Consider the following 19,689-nt stretch of genomic DNA (forward strand, 5'->3'; position numbering starts at 1 on the left):
TGTCCCCTGCATTGGCAGGCGGACTCCTAACCACTGAGCCACCAGGGAAGTCCCTCTTCTTGTTTCTTACAAAACAGTTTTGACTTTAATGATTTCACATGGCTCTATACTAAAGATGTAGGATTCTCAGCCTAGTGAAGTCTAGAATTTCTTAAGGGTTTTATGTAGACTGAAAATTGTGAATAAGCACTATGTTTAATGGCTCAATATGAGAACCCTGGTGTTCTGTTGATCTAAAAACCAGCCAGTAGCTCCAATAATACAGTATTTAAGGATGGGCAGATCTGACTCACAGTGGCTCCTGGATGTTAGGGATTTAAGACAGATAAAATCATATTGGCTATGTGTACACACACACACACACACACACACACACACACACACACTCCTTTGACATATTTTACTCTGGAATCTAGGCATGCTCATCCATCTTCGTCTTCTAGCCATGGCCAACCTCATTCCTAAAGGATCTTTCTAGTATCCAGCTGGGATGTCACTTTCTTCTAGAATACTGGTAGGCAAGCTATAGATAGGCTGCTTGTTATTGTAGAAAAGTTTTATTGGAACATGCCACATCTGCTTGTTTACCTATTATCTATGGTTGCTTTCATGCAACAGTGGCAGAGTTGAGTAATTACAGCAGAGACTGTATGGCCCTCAAGCCTAAAACATTTTCTATCTAGAATCAGAGGGCTAAGAGTTAAGGATTTTAAGGAATTCTTTGCACTTCAAGGCCTGGTAGTTTTAGTATATTAAACTTGCATGTTTATATAATTTAGGCCATTGTCTTTATGTAACTCATTGTTTGAGGGTGCCTATTTGACCTTCAGTTTAAAAAATTAGAAGTTACTATAGGGATCATAAGAATGGTCCCTGCACCAGGCTTTTTAGTCTCAGCTTAGTCTTTTCTCCAGTCTTCCCAATTAGTAAAATTTGGTTTATTTTTCACTTCAGGGGTGTTTTTCAAATTAAAAACCACTTTAGGGAGGGTTCGTTTTGGGTTTTTTTTTTTTTTAATATTTATGTATTTGTTTTATTTATTTATTTGGCTGAGCCGAGTCTTAGTTATGGCACGCGGGATCTTTGTTGCCACGTGCAGGATCTTCATTGCGGCATGCAGGATCTTTTAGTTGCGGCATGCAGGATCTGGTTCCCTGACCCAGGTATTGAACCTGGGCCCCTTGCATTGGGAGCACAAGTCTTAACCACTGGACTGCCAGAGACATCCCTAGGGAGGTTTTTTAAGTAACACCATGTCAGAGCCTTGTCAAGGACACCTGTTGCCAGCAAGTTGTGGATTTTTGTCTACATACAAGGCAGCAGGACTTACTTAAATTGAATTGCTGAGTATAATATGAAGGAAGAGTCAGCAGAGGGTAAGGAGGCTCCAAATCATTCCATCTTTGGAGCAAGGATCACAGTATAAAATATATGTACCCATGTACTAGGAAAGAATCCGTAACAGGTTTCTTTGCACTTGAAAACCCACGTGAAATACTGTTCACATGGGAATTTTATTGTATTTAAGCTTGAAAAATCTCTTTGGTCTTCTGGGAATTCCCTGGCAGTCCAGTGGTTAGGACTCTGCACTTCCACTATAGGGGGCCCGTGCGGCCAAAAAAAAACCTCTTAGGTTTTCCTTTATCTGAATTTGTTTCTTAGTGATTTTTAGACTTTTCTCTACCTTGACCTGTCCTCCCACAAGAGCTAAGAATGTATGAGTTGAGCACAGTAATTTGAATCCCTTTTGAGTACTTCCTTACCATCTTCCAGAAAATCAAAGAGGAGAATGAAAAATTACTGAAAGAATATGGCTTCTGTGTTATGGATAACCACAGAGAGAGGATTGCCAACTTCAAGATAGAACCTCCTGGGCTTTTCCGTGGCCGTGGCAACCACCCCAAGATGGGCATGCTGAAGAGAAGGATCATGCCTGAGGATATAATCATCAACTGTAGCAAGTGAGCACAGTTCATCCTTTGGCCGGAAATGAAGTGGAGGGCTTCCTTTGTTCTTGGTAGTTGGGAGTTTTTCCTACATTACAGAGGACTGTTTGGGAGCAGCATGGTATTTCTATGTATAGATCTCTAAGTGTTTATCACGTATTGACTGGTGAGGAGGAAACCTGGAAATATATGCTCAGCAGATTTGTCCACTTCACGTTATGAAAGGTGAAATTGCTCATTACTTCTCACCTCACTGCTCTCGCTTTATTTCCACAGAGATGCCAAGGTTCCTTCTCCTCCTCCAGGTCATAAGTGGAAAGAGGTCCGACATGATAACAAGGTTACTTGGCTAGTCTCCTGGACAGAGAACATCCAAGGTTCTATTAAATACATCATGCTGAACCCTAGCTCACGAATCAAGGTAAGGGGTAGCTAAGAGCTGCACCAGTTAGTGGGGCTGATAATCTCTGTCTTTTTGTTGAAATCTAATGTTCTCAGCCTCTAGAATCACTTGACAAATTGAAAAACATCCCCACAAATAGAAGGTAATTTCATAATTAGCATTATCTGGTGATGTCCCTAAGATGTATCCATTTTTTACATCACATTGTATTCTTATTTATTAATTCACAAATATTAACCGAAATCCCAGTATGAGCCTGGCACAGTGTATGCACGGTGCTAGGAATTGTGTTGGTAAACAAGGTGGACACAGTCCTTGCCTTCACATTGTTTACTGTCCAGAGGTCAGAGTGCAATGAAGAACGTGGTAAATGTGTATTGGCTTCTACAGCTAGTTCTCTTCCTCACCTTCCTTGGCTCTGAAGAAGGGGATGTAATTACTCTGAATCCAGAAAGAGGTTGTAAAACCTAGAGTCTTACATACTCTGTCTTCCTAAGGTTTCATCTGGGTAGATTCCACCAGGACCAAGTGGGATAATGTATGTGAAAGATTATCATAAACTGTTGAGTACCCATGTGCTGCTGCTTATTGATACTGCTACTGACAGGAGGAAACTGTCTTGGAAGGGCAGTCAGTTCTTGTTAGCCTGCTAGGCATACCCTGCTTGGGCAAGTCCCTCAGACATACTATGGAAATGTGAACGGCAACTTAAAAGAGAGATGGGCCCCACAGAAAAACAGTCAAGGAATTAGTTCTGTATAGACTGACTGTTTACATGCAGGGGACTGAGGCTAAAGACCCTCTTAATCTTGGTTTATAGTTTATTAAACACTTGTTAAGATTTGAAAGCCACAGCTCAAAAGGCTGTGTGTCTTTTCAAGACTAAATGCACATTTTCTAGCTTATAGTCCTGTGTCCTAATGAAAAATACCCATGTATATATTTTCTTCAGTGTAATTGGAAAATGTCACTGTTTTTAGTTTAGAGTAAGTATAAAATCAGAAAGAGAACCCCCGTGGCAAGTAAAAGTCAGGTCATTTAAAGAAACATGTTGTATTCCTCTTCTGAAATACCACCAAGCTGTAGGGCTACCAAGGTGGATTAACAATGGTTTTAGCCCTCAAGGAATTTACAGGCTGCTGGGCAAATCGGATAAGAAGTCAATTGTATTGGAAAGGTAAATGCTGAATGCTTCAGATAAATGGAGTAGTTATTCCCAGCAGTTAGAGATTAGAAACAACTTTATGAAGGAAATTTTGTTACAGTTAGGTCTTAAAAGAGAGGCATTTAAAACAGAGAAATGTGTCATTATGGACAGAGACGAGGAGTATGAAAAGGAGTAACAGAGAATTGTCAAGTGATGGTTGCACAGCATTGTGAATGTGCCAGCTGTCACTAATGGTAAATTTTATATTATGTGTGTTCTACCACATAAAAAAAATTTATCAAAATAAAAGATTTTGGATTACTGTTAAAAGTATTTTCACATAAGTTGACATTTGATTCTGTTAATAACCACACCAGATATGAACTAATGCCATCGTTTTACAGATAAATTTAATCTCTGAGAGGCCAAACTGTTGCCAGCCTTAAATGCCATGCTAAAGCGACTAGACCATGTTCTGCAATTGATGAACCACGGCTTGGAACAGAGGAGTGTCTTGAGCATAACCCGACTTGAGCAAGATTTACAGGCATTACACATAATCAAATCAATAAATACAAACTGTTGTACATGCTGCAAAGGATACAGGGTACCTATTTGAGAGTATGCCAGGGCACCTGATCTGGCTTCTGGGGTTTAGGAAAGGCCTTTCTGAGAAAGTAACATTTAAGATGAGACTTACAGAATGAATAGGATTTATCCATGGAAAGGATAGGGGAATGGGCATTCCAAAGCAAATAGCCTTTTGAAATCCCTGAGGTAAGAAGGAGCTGCGTGTTCTTGAGGACTGAAAGGCGAACACCGTAATTGGAGTATAATGAGCAAGAAAGAGGCATGATGAGAGGAGACTTGGAGAGAAGAATGCAGGCCAGATCTTCAGACTCTTCCTTAAAAAAAATTTCGTTTTTTTTTTTTTTTAATGTGGACCATTTTTAAAGTCCGTATTGAATTTTGTTACAGTATTGCTTCTGTTTTTTGTTTCTGTTTTTTAATTAATTATTTATTTTTGGCTGCGTTGGGTCTTCGTTGCGTCACGCTGGCTTTCTCTCGTTGCGGGGAGTGGGGGCTACTCTTCGTTGCGGTGTGCAGGCTTCTCATTGCGGTGGCTTCTCTTGTTGCGGAGCATGGGCCCTAGGTGCGCGGGCTTCAGTAGTTGTGGCACGCAGGCTTCAGTAGTTGTGGCTCGCGGGCTCTAGAGCACAGGCTCAGTAGTTGTGGCACATGGGCTTAGCTGCTCTGTGGAATGTGGGATCTTCCGGGACCAGGGATTGAACCCCTGTCCCCTGCATTGGCAGGCGGATTCTTAACCACTGCGCCACCAGGGAAGCCCTTGCTTCTGGTTTTATGTTTTGGTTTTTTGGCCACGAGGCATGTGGGATCTTAACTCCCCGACCAGGGATAGAACCTGCAACCCCCTGCATTGAAAGGCAAAGTCTTAACCAGTGGATCGCCAGGGAAGTCCCTAAAGTTTTGTCTATTATCCAAATCCAGTAGGAAGCCACTGGGTTTTAAAGAGGGGAATAACGCAATTTGTGTTTTAGTAACCTGATATGATATAACTGATCATTCTGACTGCTGCTCTGTGGAGACTGGATTGGACACAGACAGGAAGTAGGGAGACCAGTAGGAGGCTGTTGCAGTACTCCAGGCAAGAAATGGCAATGACCGAGACAAGATGATGGCAGTGGGGGTCGAGAGAGGGGAACAGATGCCAAATACATGTGTGCTCTTACAGGCAGGATTAGAGTCGATAGTAGGAGAGTCTCTGAGGGTTGAGAGACTCGTTAGACAAGCTGGTGGAGCTCCTCAAGGGCAGAGAGCCAGCCAATTTTTATTCAGACAATATCCAGATAACTCCTGTGCACTGTAAGGATTTGTGCAGGTTTCTGAGTGATGGTTATGGTAGTAAACCTAGAAAGTCACCTAGATGTAGGCCCTGCCTAGAACCTTATACCCAGGACAGAGTGGCTCACTCTAGCAACTGGGTTGGGATCCTGAGTCATGAAAAATGGTTAAAGCTTTGGCAAGTGGTACTGTTGAGGGGAAAATAAATGTGATTTCTTAAGCTTTCTGTCAGTCCTCCTCGGTTATGTCCCACTCAGCAGAACAGATCTTCAGAGGTTGAGGTTTTGACAGCATGTTAAATGCTTTTTTAACTGCACTGCCAGCAGGAGAAGCATTCTCTTTTTAGATAAAAAATAGAAAGATACAAGTAACAGGGATTTTATTTTCAATGAAATATTTCAAATATACAAGAATAGATACAATGAACACTTACATACCTACCATCTGGCTGTGTCAAACCTTAACACCATGTCCTATTTCAGTTGCTTCATTTCATAAAAGTATTCTGAAAACCATAGCTTGAAGCCCACTAGGTACCATTCATCTCTTTCCCTAGAGAATACTATATTGAATTTAATGTTTTCATTCTTGTGTGTATTTTTGTATTTTTACAGTGTATTATGTGTGCATGAACAATATGTAATATTGTTTTACAAGGTTTGATTTTAAATTAGATATGTTATTGAGATCGTTCTGCAACTTATTTCACCCAGCTTTGGTGTTGAGATTTTATTATCTTGATATACATTTCTAATTTATCCATTTTATTTGCTACATGGTATTCTATTATATAAAAAATTATCTGGGGCTTCCCTGGTGGCGCAGTGGTTGGGAGACCGCCTGCCGATGCAGGGGACATGGGTTCTTGCCCCGGTCCCGGAAGATCCCACATGCCGCGGAGTGGCTGGGCCCGTGAGCCATGGCCGTGGAGCCTGCGCGTCCAGAGCCTGCGCGTCTGGAGCCTGTGCTCCGCAAAGGGAGAGGCCACAACAGTGAGAGGCCAGGGTACCGCAAGAAAAAAAAATTATCTGTTCTCTTGTCAAGAGACACTTCGGGTTTACAGTCATTAGCTAATATAAATAGTGCTGGCATAAACACATTTTCCTTGTGTATACAGACGAAAATGTCCCTTAAAAATTCTTTATTAGATATTTCCAAATTGTTCTCTAAAGTACTTGAACGAGTTTACATCACCACCGTCCTCCCAACATTGAGCACAAGTTTCTCTTTTTTCCATATGTTTCTAAGATTTTGCTTTTTATATTTGGATCTTTGATCAACTAGAATGTATTTTTGTGTATGGTGTGAGGTTGAGATCTAATGTATTTTTCCCAAATGCATAACCAGTTGTCCCAGAACAATTTAGTTGTGTTACTCCTCTGTCATATATCACATTTGTACACATATGTCATATTGTTTCTGGGCTCTCTGTCCTGTTTCATTTGTCTGTTTCTTCATCAGTAGCATACTGTCTGAACTACTGTAGCTTTATAAGTCTTACTATTGAGTCGGACAAGTTTCCTTCGTCTCATTCTTCAAAATTGTTTTGGCTCTCTGCTGTTCCACATTAATTCTGAGATAAATTTGTCGAGTTCTAATGAAGACGATTGAGACTTTTCTTATAAGATTGCATTGAAATTATAGATTAATAGGGAGAAAATATTGAGATTATTTTATTGAATCTTCCAATCCAGGAACATGTTGTACCTCTCCATTAATTCATATCTTTGAATATACCCTTCAATATTGTTTTGTAATTTTCTCCATAGAGGTATTACACATTTTTTTAAACTTTTCTTAGAGACCTTATAGTTTTTTGTGCTATTGAATAAGTATTTTTCGTTGTTACATTTTTGTTTGTTATTACTGGAGTGGTAATGCTGTTGATTTTTTTAATATTGATCTTCTATCTGGCAACATTGCTGAACTCTTATTCTAAAAGTGTCTGTGTCTTTTTGGAGTTTCTGTATAGTGACACTATTTTTATATTTTTAAAAAAACAATCATCCATGAAACCTTAACTTCTCACTAGTCAGCTACTGTCACAGTCAAATACTTGATTAATTTCTGTACTCAGTACCTTCTCTCTGGGTTTACTTGTTGAAATACATCCTTTATCATTTATTTAGTGAGTTTCCATACGTGGCAAATTTTTCTTTTATCTGAAAGTTTCTTTATTTTCCTTCTTATGATCTGTCTTTTCTCCAGTAAAGAATGCATCTTTATTATTGGCGATCTATGGTGTATCTAAATATACATATATTTTTAAAGATACTCAGACTAGACTTTCAATTTGAGGACAAAAGCATTTTTATTCTAGAAAACTCTCGGCCATTATTTCTTCCATAGCTTCTAGGCCATTCCTCTCATTTATTTGTCTCTTTAGGTCTGGTCTTCATTTTCAGGGGAGTTCTAGAGACTTACTTCTGTTCACTAATTCTCTTTTTGATTATATCCAATCTAAAGTTTATCCCACCTACAATTTGTTTCAATTATTATTTTTGTTTTCAGGATTTCTAATTATTTTTATTTCATATTTACCTGATTTCATTTCATTTCATTTAAGACATGTGCTTATTTTATCATTCTTTTGTCCTTTTTAGTAGATGTTATATATATTTTTTTCTCTTGAAAGTCTTTGTTCTTTAAAATGTTACCTGAAGTGAATTCATGTACTAATTATTTTGTTGGCAGTTCTTCTAACCCATTTTCCTCACATATTTTGGAATTTGTTTGTAAACCCTTTTGAACGGGAAGTAGTTTTTGTCTGTGTATCATTCCCTTTTCCTCCTCTTTGCTCTCCACTTCTCTGCTCATTCCTCCTGTCTTGGAGCGAGTCTTCTAACCCAGCTCAGCCCATGCTAACACAGCCCCTGGCTTCAGGTTGCCCCTTCTTGCATGGAGCACTTTCATTGCTACATGTTTGGAGTACAGTGATGATTAAAGCATGAATTCATTGACCTGATCTGACCCAAAGGTCTGTGAAGAGTAAGTTTTTGTCATAGAGGGTGAAGGGTGGTAACTGGTGGTTTTACTTCATGGAGGACTTTAGGTCCAGTTTATGGGAGGCTGCCACCATCATGGGGCTTTGCTGTACACCTTTCTGCTCAGCCTCCAGGGATTTCTCCTGAGATTCTTTGCTTGCTCTTGTATCTATATCTTGCTCATTCACTTCTTGCATGTAATACTGTTACACCTTTCTACTCCATCTCTGCTCCTTCAAAAAATTTAACTCAAGCATGATATGACTTACAGATTTTTGACAATTTAAAAAATTTGGTTAGTCAAGGGTAAAAAAGAGCACAGCTGAAATGTGTCCCTTTGATGTACCCTGTCCTTGCCCCCTTTCTAGAAACTTGGATTGGTCTGCTTGTGGTCATAGCCAGCATTACACTACTTCTGGTCTCCTAGGTCATTGAAAGGATCAGGACTTCTGAGAGCCACAGTAACACATGCTCCAGCTACTGAAAAGATTGTCCTGAGCTCATTCACATCTTTATATACTCATCTTGGTTTGTTCCGCTTTTCCACCCAGGATTCCCGTTATACAGGATTCCCGTTATCTTCTTGCAAGTGTTTCCATTCCCTTCCTTTTCCACTCTGTACCTGGTGCCCGTATAATCTGAAATAGCAGGGAAATGACGGTCAGCTTTCTGGAACCTGTGTTTTCAACAAAACTCTCTGATCCCAGATAAACCATGGATCGAGAGGTTGCAAAAGGACTGCTTATAGTAAGTTCTCAACTGCTAAGTCCGACCCCTGCCAAGCATTATCTGGTCTTGTAACCTGGGGAAGTAGGCCTTAGTAAAAGTAAGAATCTTCAAACCAGTCTTAGCTTTATGAACAAAATTTATCATTTTTCTTTTAAATGAAGTACAGCAACCTTCAGTATCACTGTTGCTATCACATTGCATTCAATCATACTAAGATATTCTCAGTGCCAAATACCCACTTCTATTTTTTCTCTCTTTAGGACCTAGGGGTTTCAAAGATGTATGTGTCTACAACCTTTTAAATGTAACCATCTGGGATTACAGGGCTGGATTGAAGGAAAATGTCTTTGTAAAACTTGATAGTTTTGGGAAGCTCTGATTTTGGTGAGTTTTATTAGAAGGAGAAAATAAGACGTGCTTATTTTTTTTAAAGTTATATTCTGAACCTGACTTCTTAGTATACAGTTCTAAATTTTTAAGTGTAAGAGCTAGAACATTAAAGCTTCTAGATGATAATCATGGTAGAACATCTTCATTACCTTAGATTTCTTAGGACACAAAATAAACACAATAAGCAGTTGATACAGTGGACTTTATTAAAAATAAAAACTTATGTTCAACACAGGACACTGCTAAGATAATAAATATACAAGTAACAGACTGGGAGAAAACATTTGCAACATGTATATCTGACAAAAGACTTGTATCTCAAATATACAAAGAATTCCTATCCCTCAATAATGAAAAGACAAAACATCCCCATAAAAAAAGAGCAAAAGACAGATAGATGCTTTAGAAGGTAGAGGATTGGCCAGTAAAAAAGCACATGAAAGAGTACTCAGCATCACCAGTTATCAGTGGAATGCAGATTTAAACCACAATAAGATACTAATTCCAGTTCTAGGTAATTTTGCTGCAAATAAAATGAAAACATATGTCCACAAAAAGACCTATACAACAATGTTCATAATGCTATATTTATGTTAGTCCAAAACTGGAAACATCCCAGGGGTCCATCATCAGAATAAACACAGTGTAGTATAGTCAAACACATTAGAGATAGTCATGGAATATACCAACAAGGTAAAAGGAGTGAACTGCTGATAAATACAACAACATGGATGAATCTTTAAAACACATTGAGCAGCCAGACATGAGAATCTAAACTTTATGATTCCACTTAAATAATATTCTAGATTAGTCAAAGCTAATCTATGATAATAGAAATCAGGTTAAAAGATCAATGGTTGCTTGGTTGGTGATCAACTGGGAAGGGTCATAAGGGAACTTTCTGGAATGACAGAAATATTCTCTAACTTGATGGGGTATAGGTTACATGGGTTACGGATGGTCAAAACTGATCTAACTGTATACTTAAATCTGCATAACGTAAAATCTTTTTAGAAGATTTACTCAGAGTGAAAGGTTGAATAGGAAGTATTGGAAGGAAAAATACTTTTATCTGAAAAGAATTTGAATCTATAAAGAACTCTACAAATGAATAATAAGACAAACATATTTAAGAATGGGCGTGTATGGAAAGCTGGTTGGATTTTATTTTTAAACATAGTATAAACACGTAGGGCCAGTTTATTGTCTTTTGTTTAAATTATGTATGTGTGGGGTTCAGACTGCTGTTCACTCTCTGGATTCTGTTTAGGGAAACTGAAGGGCACAGGGATATGCATACTTCTTAGAGGCCAGCCCTCTCCTTTTAGACCTAGACAAGGTGGCTCTTCCCACCACCCCCATCTCTGTGTCCTTATTTGAGAGAATCCTGGATCCTTGTGCCAGGAGCCTAGCCAACCTGTGAAGAAAATCTGGTCTTGTGGTTATCCCGTGAATGACTTACTTGTTAGGTTTTCTAAACTTTGTTTCACTGGTATGACTAAGGAATGAGCAAGTGTAACCCTACTGGACTTCGAAGACTCAGACTCAGGTTTTGGTAGGCCTGTGTGTATCAGAATGATGGGAGAGAGCCCAGTTCTGAGCTGGAGACTGTACTGTTGAAGATGAACCTTTCGTGTCCCATCTTTTGTGTGTGTGTATATAAGAATGATTGTCAGGGAGATTTATTACTGACTTGAGATTTATTACTTACATGAGGAAAGTTTCTACCGCACCTTTTTCTTATTTGCCCTCTTTTTTTTCCTTTTTTAAGATGTGTGATTGCTTTTTTTTTTGGCTGTGTTGGCTCTTTGTTGCTGCCCACGGGCTTTTCTCTAGTTGCGGTGAGCAGGGGCTACTCTTCGTTGCGGTGCACGGGCTTCTCATTTCAGTGGCTTCTCTTCTTGTGGAGCCGCGGGCTCTAGGTAGGGCATGCAGGCTTCAGTAGTTATGGCACACGGACTTAGTTGCTCCGCAGCATGTGGGATATTCCCAGACCAGAGATCAAACCCGTGTCCCCTGCATCGGCAGGCAGATTCCTAACTACTGTGCCACCAGGGAAGTCCTATTTGCCCTCTTAACTGTCAGAATGTACTTAGAAAAACCAGAGAGAAGTTTTCAGCTTCCCATTGACAGTATATAGAACTTGGATATTTCTCCTGTATCACTCAACTACTAAACCACCCACCCACAACAACAGGTAGTTACTGAGCCTCTTGTTTTGTAGCCAAACAAGCATATACAACTAGTCCACACACAATTGTGGGAGAGTGCTGATGACTCATTAGCGTAGCTTTCATTTCTGAATGTTAGGAGCTAGAAGCAGAAGACATTTCTTTCTTTCTTCTTCCCTTCCCTTTCTCCCTTTCTTTCTCTCCCTCTCTCTCTCTTCCTTGAGTCTTCTTTGCTGTGCATGGGCTTTCTCTAGTTGCGGCAAGTAGGGGCTACTCTTCGTTGTGGTGCACGGGCTTCTCATCGCAGTGGCTTCTCTTGTTGCGGAGCACGGGCTCTAGGCGTGCAGGCTCAGTAGTTGTGGCACACTGGCTTAGTTGCTCCGCGGCATGTGGGATCTTCCTGGACCAGGGCTCGAACCCGTGTCCCCTGCATTGACAGGTGGGTTCTTAACCACTGTGCCACCAGGGAAGCCCCAGAAGACATTTCTTGCTCCATGTGCCCCACACACCTGCGTACTCAGAAGGCCAGGTACCTTGACCGCAGTTCTTATGCCTCAATGACCACATGTCTATGTCATAGGTAGAAATCACTGCAACTCTCTTTGGTTGTTGGCTGGGGAAACTAAGAGCCGAGATTCTTGAGTTCTCAAATTCTTGCCGTGTTCATGTCATATAGTCTGTTTCAGGCCTTGTGATATTCCCTGGCCCTTTTGAATTTCTTGGATTTTATTTTCCTTCCTTTCCTTTCTCACTTGACATTATCAGTCCTTGCTTGTGAACCTTTTTTCATTCAACAAGGTAACAGAAATCTTTTTCCATCACTGTTGATTAGATTGTCTTTTCACACCCTTTTTAAAACCTTTCATTGGCTTTAGAATCAATTTTTAAACCTGCCACTAAAAGCTCTGTTAAAAAAATGTCTTCCCAGTAACACTGTTTCCCTCAATCTCATTAAGAATACTTTTAAATGCAGAAGTTAGAAAATGGTGAATTATAGCTGTTCCTGGAAGTCACTGTGTTCCTTAGTAATTACATGTTGTTATCTTTGGTTCTGCTTCCTTGACAGTTCCATCAAATTGTGAATGATTGTCTTGAATTTAATGAAATTCAGTCCTAGCAGAAAACTGTTGTTGGGTCACAGATTCAGCAGCAAAGCTGTGATGCTGATGTGGGAATAGGGATGTTTATACCCGTTGTGTTGACAGAAGTTAATTTTGGGGACATGTCATGTGGGCTTTTCTTAAGAACATAAACATTTCACAAAATGAAAGCCAGAGGATTTCTTAGCAATCAGACAAGAGCCAGTTCTGCTTGTCAGGGAAATGGGACAGCGTGAGTTCTCATCAGGTATATGCCTTGCTTAACTGAAGCTCAAGTTCCTTCTCTTTGGTTCAGAGCTCTGAACTTGGATATTCAGTGTCTGTTTTTACTCCACCGTCCCTAAGCAATCCACCTTTGGCGCTGGGTCTTTTGCAGGGTGAGAAAGACTGGCAGAAATATGAGACTGCTCGGCGGCTAAAGAAGTGTGTGGACAAGATCCGGAACCAATACCGGGAAGACTGGAAGTCCAAAGAGATGAAAGTCCGGCAAAGAGCTGTAGCTCTGTACTTCATCGACAAGGTGAGAGCATCTTCCCGTTACGTCGTCTACCATGTTCATCTTAACGAAGATGTGGGAAGCATTTACTCCTCCAGGCCCTGTGCTATAAGTACTGCTGGAGAGGCAGTGATAGCCCAGACATCTGTGGTTCTGCTCACCTGATCTCTGGTCCAGTAAGGAAGGTAGAAGTGGATAGTGGGGTGTTCAGTGTCTGATGCTGTCTAGATACAGTCTGCCTAATAGGAGGATCTTCATGAATCTGAATGTGCCAGCAATACTGACACTTTCAAACTCTTTCTGACAATGCACCACCCCCCCAAATTTTATTTTATATCACAACCCAACACATAAATATGTTTGTGTGTGATTGAAACAAATGTTGCACAAAATAATGCTTAGCCTTTCTATGAGCAGTGAATTCTGATGTCTTTTACTCTTTCTTGTTTTTAAAAAGGATGGTTATAATCCTTAAAATTGGTTAAATAATCTGCCAATGTATCACAACTACAGTTTAGAAGTCAGTGCTTTGAAGATCAGTTTCTCAGCACTCTTTTGGAAGAAAAAGATTTCTTGTTTTCCCCGGTTTTGCACTGAGTATATTTTAACACAAGTTCTTATTGTCTTAAAAATTCAGCAAAATTACGAGACTAGCTTTTTGAGTCTGATTGCTGAGAGTTTAAAATATGTTCTTTCCTCTATCCCCATTTGAAAGGACAAGAGTAAACAGAAGCTTAGATTTCTGAGAAAGTTTAATATCCCTTGACGATCCACACTTCATTTTATAAGGGAAGAAGCAACAATGCAGATCCGGAATTCCCAGGCCTTGCAAACTGATGCTCTGTCCCTGAAGAGAATTGGGAGGCTTCTGGTTTTGGTTTCCTACAGAGCCTGTGATGTTGACGTTTCTTCATTCATGCTTATCTTTTTTTTTTTTTTTTTTCCCTTCTCTCATCCCTGGGCAGCTTGCTCTGCGAGCAGGCAATGAGAAGGAGGAAGGAGAAACAGCGGACACTGTGGGTTGCTGCTCACTTCGTGTGGAGCACATCAATCTGCACCCAGAGTTGGATGGTCAGGAATACGTGGTAGAGTTTGACTTCCTGGGAAAGGACTCAATCAGATACTATAACAAAGTCCCCGTTGAGAAACGAGTAAGTTAATGTGGCCTGAGCTCCCTGGCCTGTTTTTTCATTCATTCATTCAACAAGCATTTGTTGAGTGCTTTTTCTGTGCTCTGTGCTTTGCCGAACACTAGAAGAAATGGCTTGAAAGAGAGTGGAGAGGTATTGTTTGGTGTCCTGTGTACCTCCTTTTAGTCCCTGCCCCTCACCCCTCACCCCATGCTACTTTACTGGAAGGAGGGGCCATCTCCTGTGGCAGCATTCAACAGAGAATGCTATAGAGAGTTGGCCCTCACAACGAACTGCACAGGAGGTTTATCCCATCACACTGTTTAATGATCTAACCACACTTCAGTATTCCCTGGTCATGTTGCAAATTTGTCATTTTCGTAGCATTGCTCAACTTTCCCCCAACTCCTCATTCAGCAGAAAGGTAGCCCTTGAGTCCCCGGATCTCTGAGCCCATAGCTGAAGAGGGTGCTGCAGCACCACGGTCCGCCAGAAGTACTGGGCTTGAACTGGAGACCTTACAGAGTGCAGTGCCCCAGTAGTCCAGCCCTTCAGCAGTCTGATGTTTCATCAGTAATTAGGTTTTGCTGGCTGTGGAAATGTTTCAGATTAAACAAAGCTAAAGAGATCTGACAGTTAAATGTAATATTTGAGTTTAGGTTGGATTCCATACTGGGGAGGTAAAGAACATCATTGGGTCAGCTGACAAAATTGGAATATGGACAATAGATTGGATGAAAATGTGTCAGTATAAATTTATAAAGCTGAGAAGTACTGTGTGTATATAAGGGAATATCTCTATTCTTAGGAAACACACTGAAGTATTCAAGGGTAAAGGGCCATAATTATGTAAGTACCCAGAAATGGTTCTGAACGAATATTGTGTATATACACACATAAATGTGGAAAGGAAATGAATGTACGTGTGCGCTGCACAAATAGGAAACGAGGTAAAATATTAATGGTAGGTGGATCTGGGTTAAGGATATGGGTGTTTCTTTGTGCTCTGTGGGGTTGGTTTGTTTGTTTGCAAGTTTTAAGTTGCAGTTATTTCCAAAGTAGAGGTTTCAAAAATAATATTAGGCTCTGCTTATTTCTTTTAGGTTTTTAAGAACTTACAACTATTTATGGAGAACAAACAGCCTGAGGATGATCTTTTTGATAGACTCAATGTGAGTGGGTAAACTGCACTGGGTTGAAGAGGGGTCCAGCCAGAGCCTCCCAAGGACCTAAAGGAGAGGTCTGCCTGGGAGTGACTGGGGCTCTCCCCTCGGCCTGTCCTGGGGCACCCTGTATACTCTCCCTTCCTCAGGCACACAGCAAAATCCATGGCCGAAGCCCTGGGATGGGGTGGACGAACCCTGCCTGTTATCCTCTGGCTCCTGCAGAGCCTTCCCTTGGCTGGATGCTTAGCCACCTGTGCTAGAGACCCAAGACCTGTCCCTGAAGTCTTATTGGGGAAGATCTTAATAGGGAAGGATACAGTTGCTTTATTGGCCTGCTTAAGATTGAAGTGTGCTTCTTTGGGAGGTACATGCAACTCTGTATTCTGGAATTCTTCTCCCATTTCCTAACTTCCCACTGGCAGGACAGTAAACTTGGCAAGGTGTAACTGCACTGGCATAAATTTCCTGGAGCTTGCCAGAAGGGCCAGGGTGGTATGTATGGCTTTTACCTAAATCCCAACATCCTCTCCGTTGCTTTGTCTCCTCCAGACTGGTATTCTAAATAAACATCTTCAGGATCTCATGGAGGGCTTGACAGCGAAGGTGTTCCGTACATACAACGCCTCCATCACGCTACAGCAGCAGCTAAAGGAACTCACAGCTCGTAAGTACTGCCTGACCAGATAGGGCCCATGGCCTTAGCGATGGTGACCACTATCCTTACTCAGCTAAGTCCTAGATCTGTTCTACTTATCCTCCTTGACATTGTGACTGGACACTTTTTCCCTCCATACCTCTAATAGAGGGCTAAGCTTAGATGTATAAGCAGATCAGTGCTGTTTCCCCTATTCCTACTCTAGCTTCTAGAATAGTTTTATGAAATGCTGACAGGGGCTTTCTGTCTGCTCTGAAAATGCCTGCATTTTGTGTTTTATATCTATGTTATTTAAAAGCTCATAGAATGAAGATAAAGTGCTATGATGTTCTGTTAAATTGGAGAGAGTAAGGCTGTCATGGTTACTAAAACAGCATAGGAGCAAATCCTTTCCCTGAGGTTTCTTTTTTTCCCTCTTAAGAGTAGGTAGTATTCGGGACTTCGCTGGTGGTCCAGTGGTTAAGAATCCACCTTCCAATGCAGGGGATGTGGGTTCGATCCCTGGTTGGGGAACTAAGATCCCACATACTGCAGGGCAACTAAGCTCACGTGCTCTAGAGCCCACACGCCACAACTAGAGAGCCCGCATGCTGCAACTACTAAGCCCACGTGCCGCCACAAAAGATCCTGCATGTCACAATGAAGATCCTGCGTGCCGCAACTTAAGACCCGACACAGCCAAATAGATAGATAACTAAATAAGTATAAAAGAAAAAAAAGAGTAGGTAGTGTCCTCCTAAAAACTAGCTGCAGAAAGTATCACCAAGATCCACAAGCTTTTTTTCCTCTGGAGCCTAGTCACTGCTGAATTTCCACTGTCCTCTAGAAATATGTCAAATGGTATTAGAAAATGGTATTCAAAAAGCCAAAGATGGGTATGTTGAGGGTCAGTATTTTAGGGTGGGGCAAAGAATGCTATATGACACAAGTAAAAACATTTCTGAGATGACACTTTGTATTTTTCTTTCTGAAAGATATAGTGCCTTGTGGTTTTAAAATGTAAAATTTCTGGTCCCTTCATTTTACCCTCCTCTACAGGCTCTTTCTGTCCCAATTCCCATATTTTCTTCAGGCTATTTTGGGTGGTTAGATGGGGGAGGTGGGCACTGAGGCAAGCAGATGATTCTCTTAACTCTCAGATTTTGACCTCGTGCCTTGGGGGAACCTGAATTGATCATCTGAGTGAGATGAGGACCAGTAAAACCTTTACGTGAGGATAAAGCGCTGGGGAAGGGACATTGTGTGTTCTCTCTTCTTATACAGATGGACTCTTATTACTATGTTTCTTTCTTTACAGCCGATGAGAACATCCCAGCAAAGATACTATCTTATAACCGTGCCAACCGAGCCGTTGCAATTCTTTGTAACCATCAGAGGGCACCACCAAAAACTTTTGAGAAGTCCATGATGAACTTGCAATCTAAGGTATTTTGGATGTGGATGGTGGGGTAGCAAAATGAAGAGAAGCATGTCTGCTGTGGGCATTTATACTCCACCCTTCTGGGTTGGGATATCAGAAAGGTTCGTGCTAAATAAATGGAAATTTGGTAGTAACTATTGCTGATCAAGATACTGAATATCAGGTACTCAGTGTTCAGCAAGTCTTTATTCTGTGTTGAGAAGGTAAATTTGATGTACCCTCTTTGAAACACTGCTAATTATTGTCCTTATACATGAGGATAATGGATATAAAGATAGTCTTCACAATTCCTTTCCACAGCCCAGAAATACAACTATTTCCAAATTATATTGTTTTAAATTGAAGATGATGAAACAATATTTAATTTCCCCCTAATCCTAGCACAACTATTTTTATTTCTGCACATTCCACATGAATCATATTTTTATATAGCTCATCATCAAACATCTGTTGAATACAGGCTGTGTGCCAGAGCTGCTGCCCTAGAGGGAGAGGGTGATGTGCAAACAACTAGACGCTGTTCCTCTTCCAGGTGCCTCTCTCCTTCCTCCAGCTCTGCCTGGTACTGAGCTTTTAAGCGGCAAGGCACTTAACATTTGATGATGTGCATTTCTGTGTTACCAATGGCTACATAACTAATCCATTCTAATGTATTAATCCACAATGAGAATTTGTAGATATTTCACTACAAAGCAGACACATGGGTTACAAAGTAAACCAATTATCTTGAAATATGTTTACCAAAAAGTCTGATACAGTAATAGATATCCTTCCTTATTAATTTATTAAGTTAGATCTTAGGTGGGTCTGACAATTACTATAAATGTCAAGGTAGTCATGAATATAAATGATACTTTGATTTCTGCAGCAGTATGAAAGTATATGAACTAGCTATGGGTGATAAAGTCATAGATACTACTGATATTACTGTGTCAATTGCCCACACTCATAACTGAAGAAGAAACGATGAGTTTCAACTAGAGGTTAATTAAACTACAGATTGATTCTTTTCCATCTGCGTTCACAGCATACCGTACTTGGACAACTGGAGTTTAAAAACTAATGCTGTAGAGTGAGGCTGCATACATATTCTGAGGCCCAGGGTGTTTTCCTTCTGTTGAAATTTCTTCCAGATAGATACCCAGCTGTAGTACATATGGGTCAGAAGACACACATAACCTGCAGTTCATGCTACAGATGCCATCTGGCTTTCCTGAAGGGATGCACACATCCACAGTAAATAAATGTGTGTCCACAGACAACTCAAATCCTTGGATCATGTGACTGGCAGGCAAAGAACCTGTACAGACCGCCCATCCTAGCAGCTCTGTTAATGGCAGTCATCTGGTGCCGTTTACTCTCCTCATGCTATCATTTCAAGCCAGAAGTAAAAGCATGACTCTTCAGGTGGTATTTACCTAATTCAGGAGACCCCTCCCTGGAGCATGAGGAGGCCTTTTGTTGGTCTCACTCTGGAACCACTGTTTGGGCACCCAGGCTGCCTGCCAGACGAGCCCTCTAAGCACAGGAACCATCTCCTGTGTGCCCACAAAGCAAACACATGCCCCCTGTTTGCCAAGTGAATCAATGGAGTCTTTGATGCTTTGAGAGAATTCGACATAGCCTGCCAATTTAGCATTCACAGAAATGGTTAAAAGATTGTGGTTTGTTGCATTTCTGGCCTAAGAATCTGGCTAGTGTTGTCTGTGATGCTTTTGTGTCAGTTCCTTCAGCTTGACTTTGGACAACATAGATGTTGGAAGTAATCCATTCATAGTAAACAGATTTAATGATTCTCTCACAATGGTGACCTCTGTTTCCAGTCTTAGGCTGTGCGTGTAAATCTAACAGACAATTCCAGGCTGAGAGCAACAGCTCAGTGTGTATGAGTCAGGCATGTATTTACTCTGCAGAGGTTCCCTTGACCTTACAGGTTAGCAAGGTAGTAACAGGTCAGGGGCACTCCTGCTCCCAGCACTGTGAGCTCACTGCTTTGGGGCTCTAACTCCACAGTGTTGCTTAAGTAAGAAGAACTTAGGGCTTCCCTGGTGGCGCAGTGGTTGAGAGTCCGCCTGCCGATGCAGGGGAC

At 40.9% G+C, this 19,689-nt stretch overlaps 1 protein-coding gene across 1 annotated transcript in view; it reads left to right on the top strand.

Moving 5' to 3' along the window:
* TOP1 (DNA topoisomerase I) overlaps nt 1-19,689 on the top strand; it is an 84,779-nt gene that overhangs the window by 61,388 nt on the left and 3,702 nt on the right. Inside the window, exons 12-18 of the mRNA XM_024742888.1 lie at nt 1,774-1,961; nt 2,223-2,367; nt 13,110-13,253; nt 14,195-14,380; nt 15,463-15,531; nt 16,075-16,189; nt 17,478-17,605. Of these exons, the coding sequence (XP_024598656.1) occupies nt 1,774-1,961; nt 2,223-2,367; nt 13,110-13,253; nt 14,195-14,380; nt 15,463-15,531; nt 16,075-16,189; nt 17,478-17,605 (975 nt within the window). The remainder of the gene's footprint in view (nt 1-1,773; nt 1,962-2,222; nt 2,368-13,109; nt 13,254-14,194; nt 14,381-15,462; nt 15,532-16,074; nt 16,190-17,477; nt 17,606-19,689) is intronic.

The sequence above is a fragment of the Neophocaena asiaeorientalis genome, unplaced genomic scaffold, assembly GCF_003031525.2.
Source record: "Neophocaena asiaeorientalis asiaeorientalis breed wild unplaced genomic scaffold, Neophocaena_asiaeorientalis_V1.1 scaffold82, whole genome shotgun sequence".
NCBI lineage: Eukaryota > Metazoa > Chordata > Mammalia > Artiodactyla > Phocoenidae > Neophocaena > Neophocaena asiaeorientalis.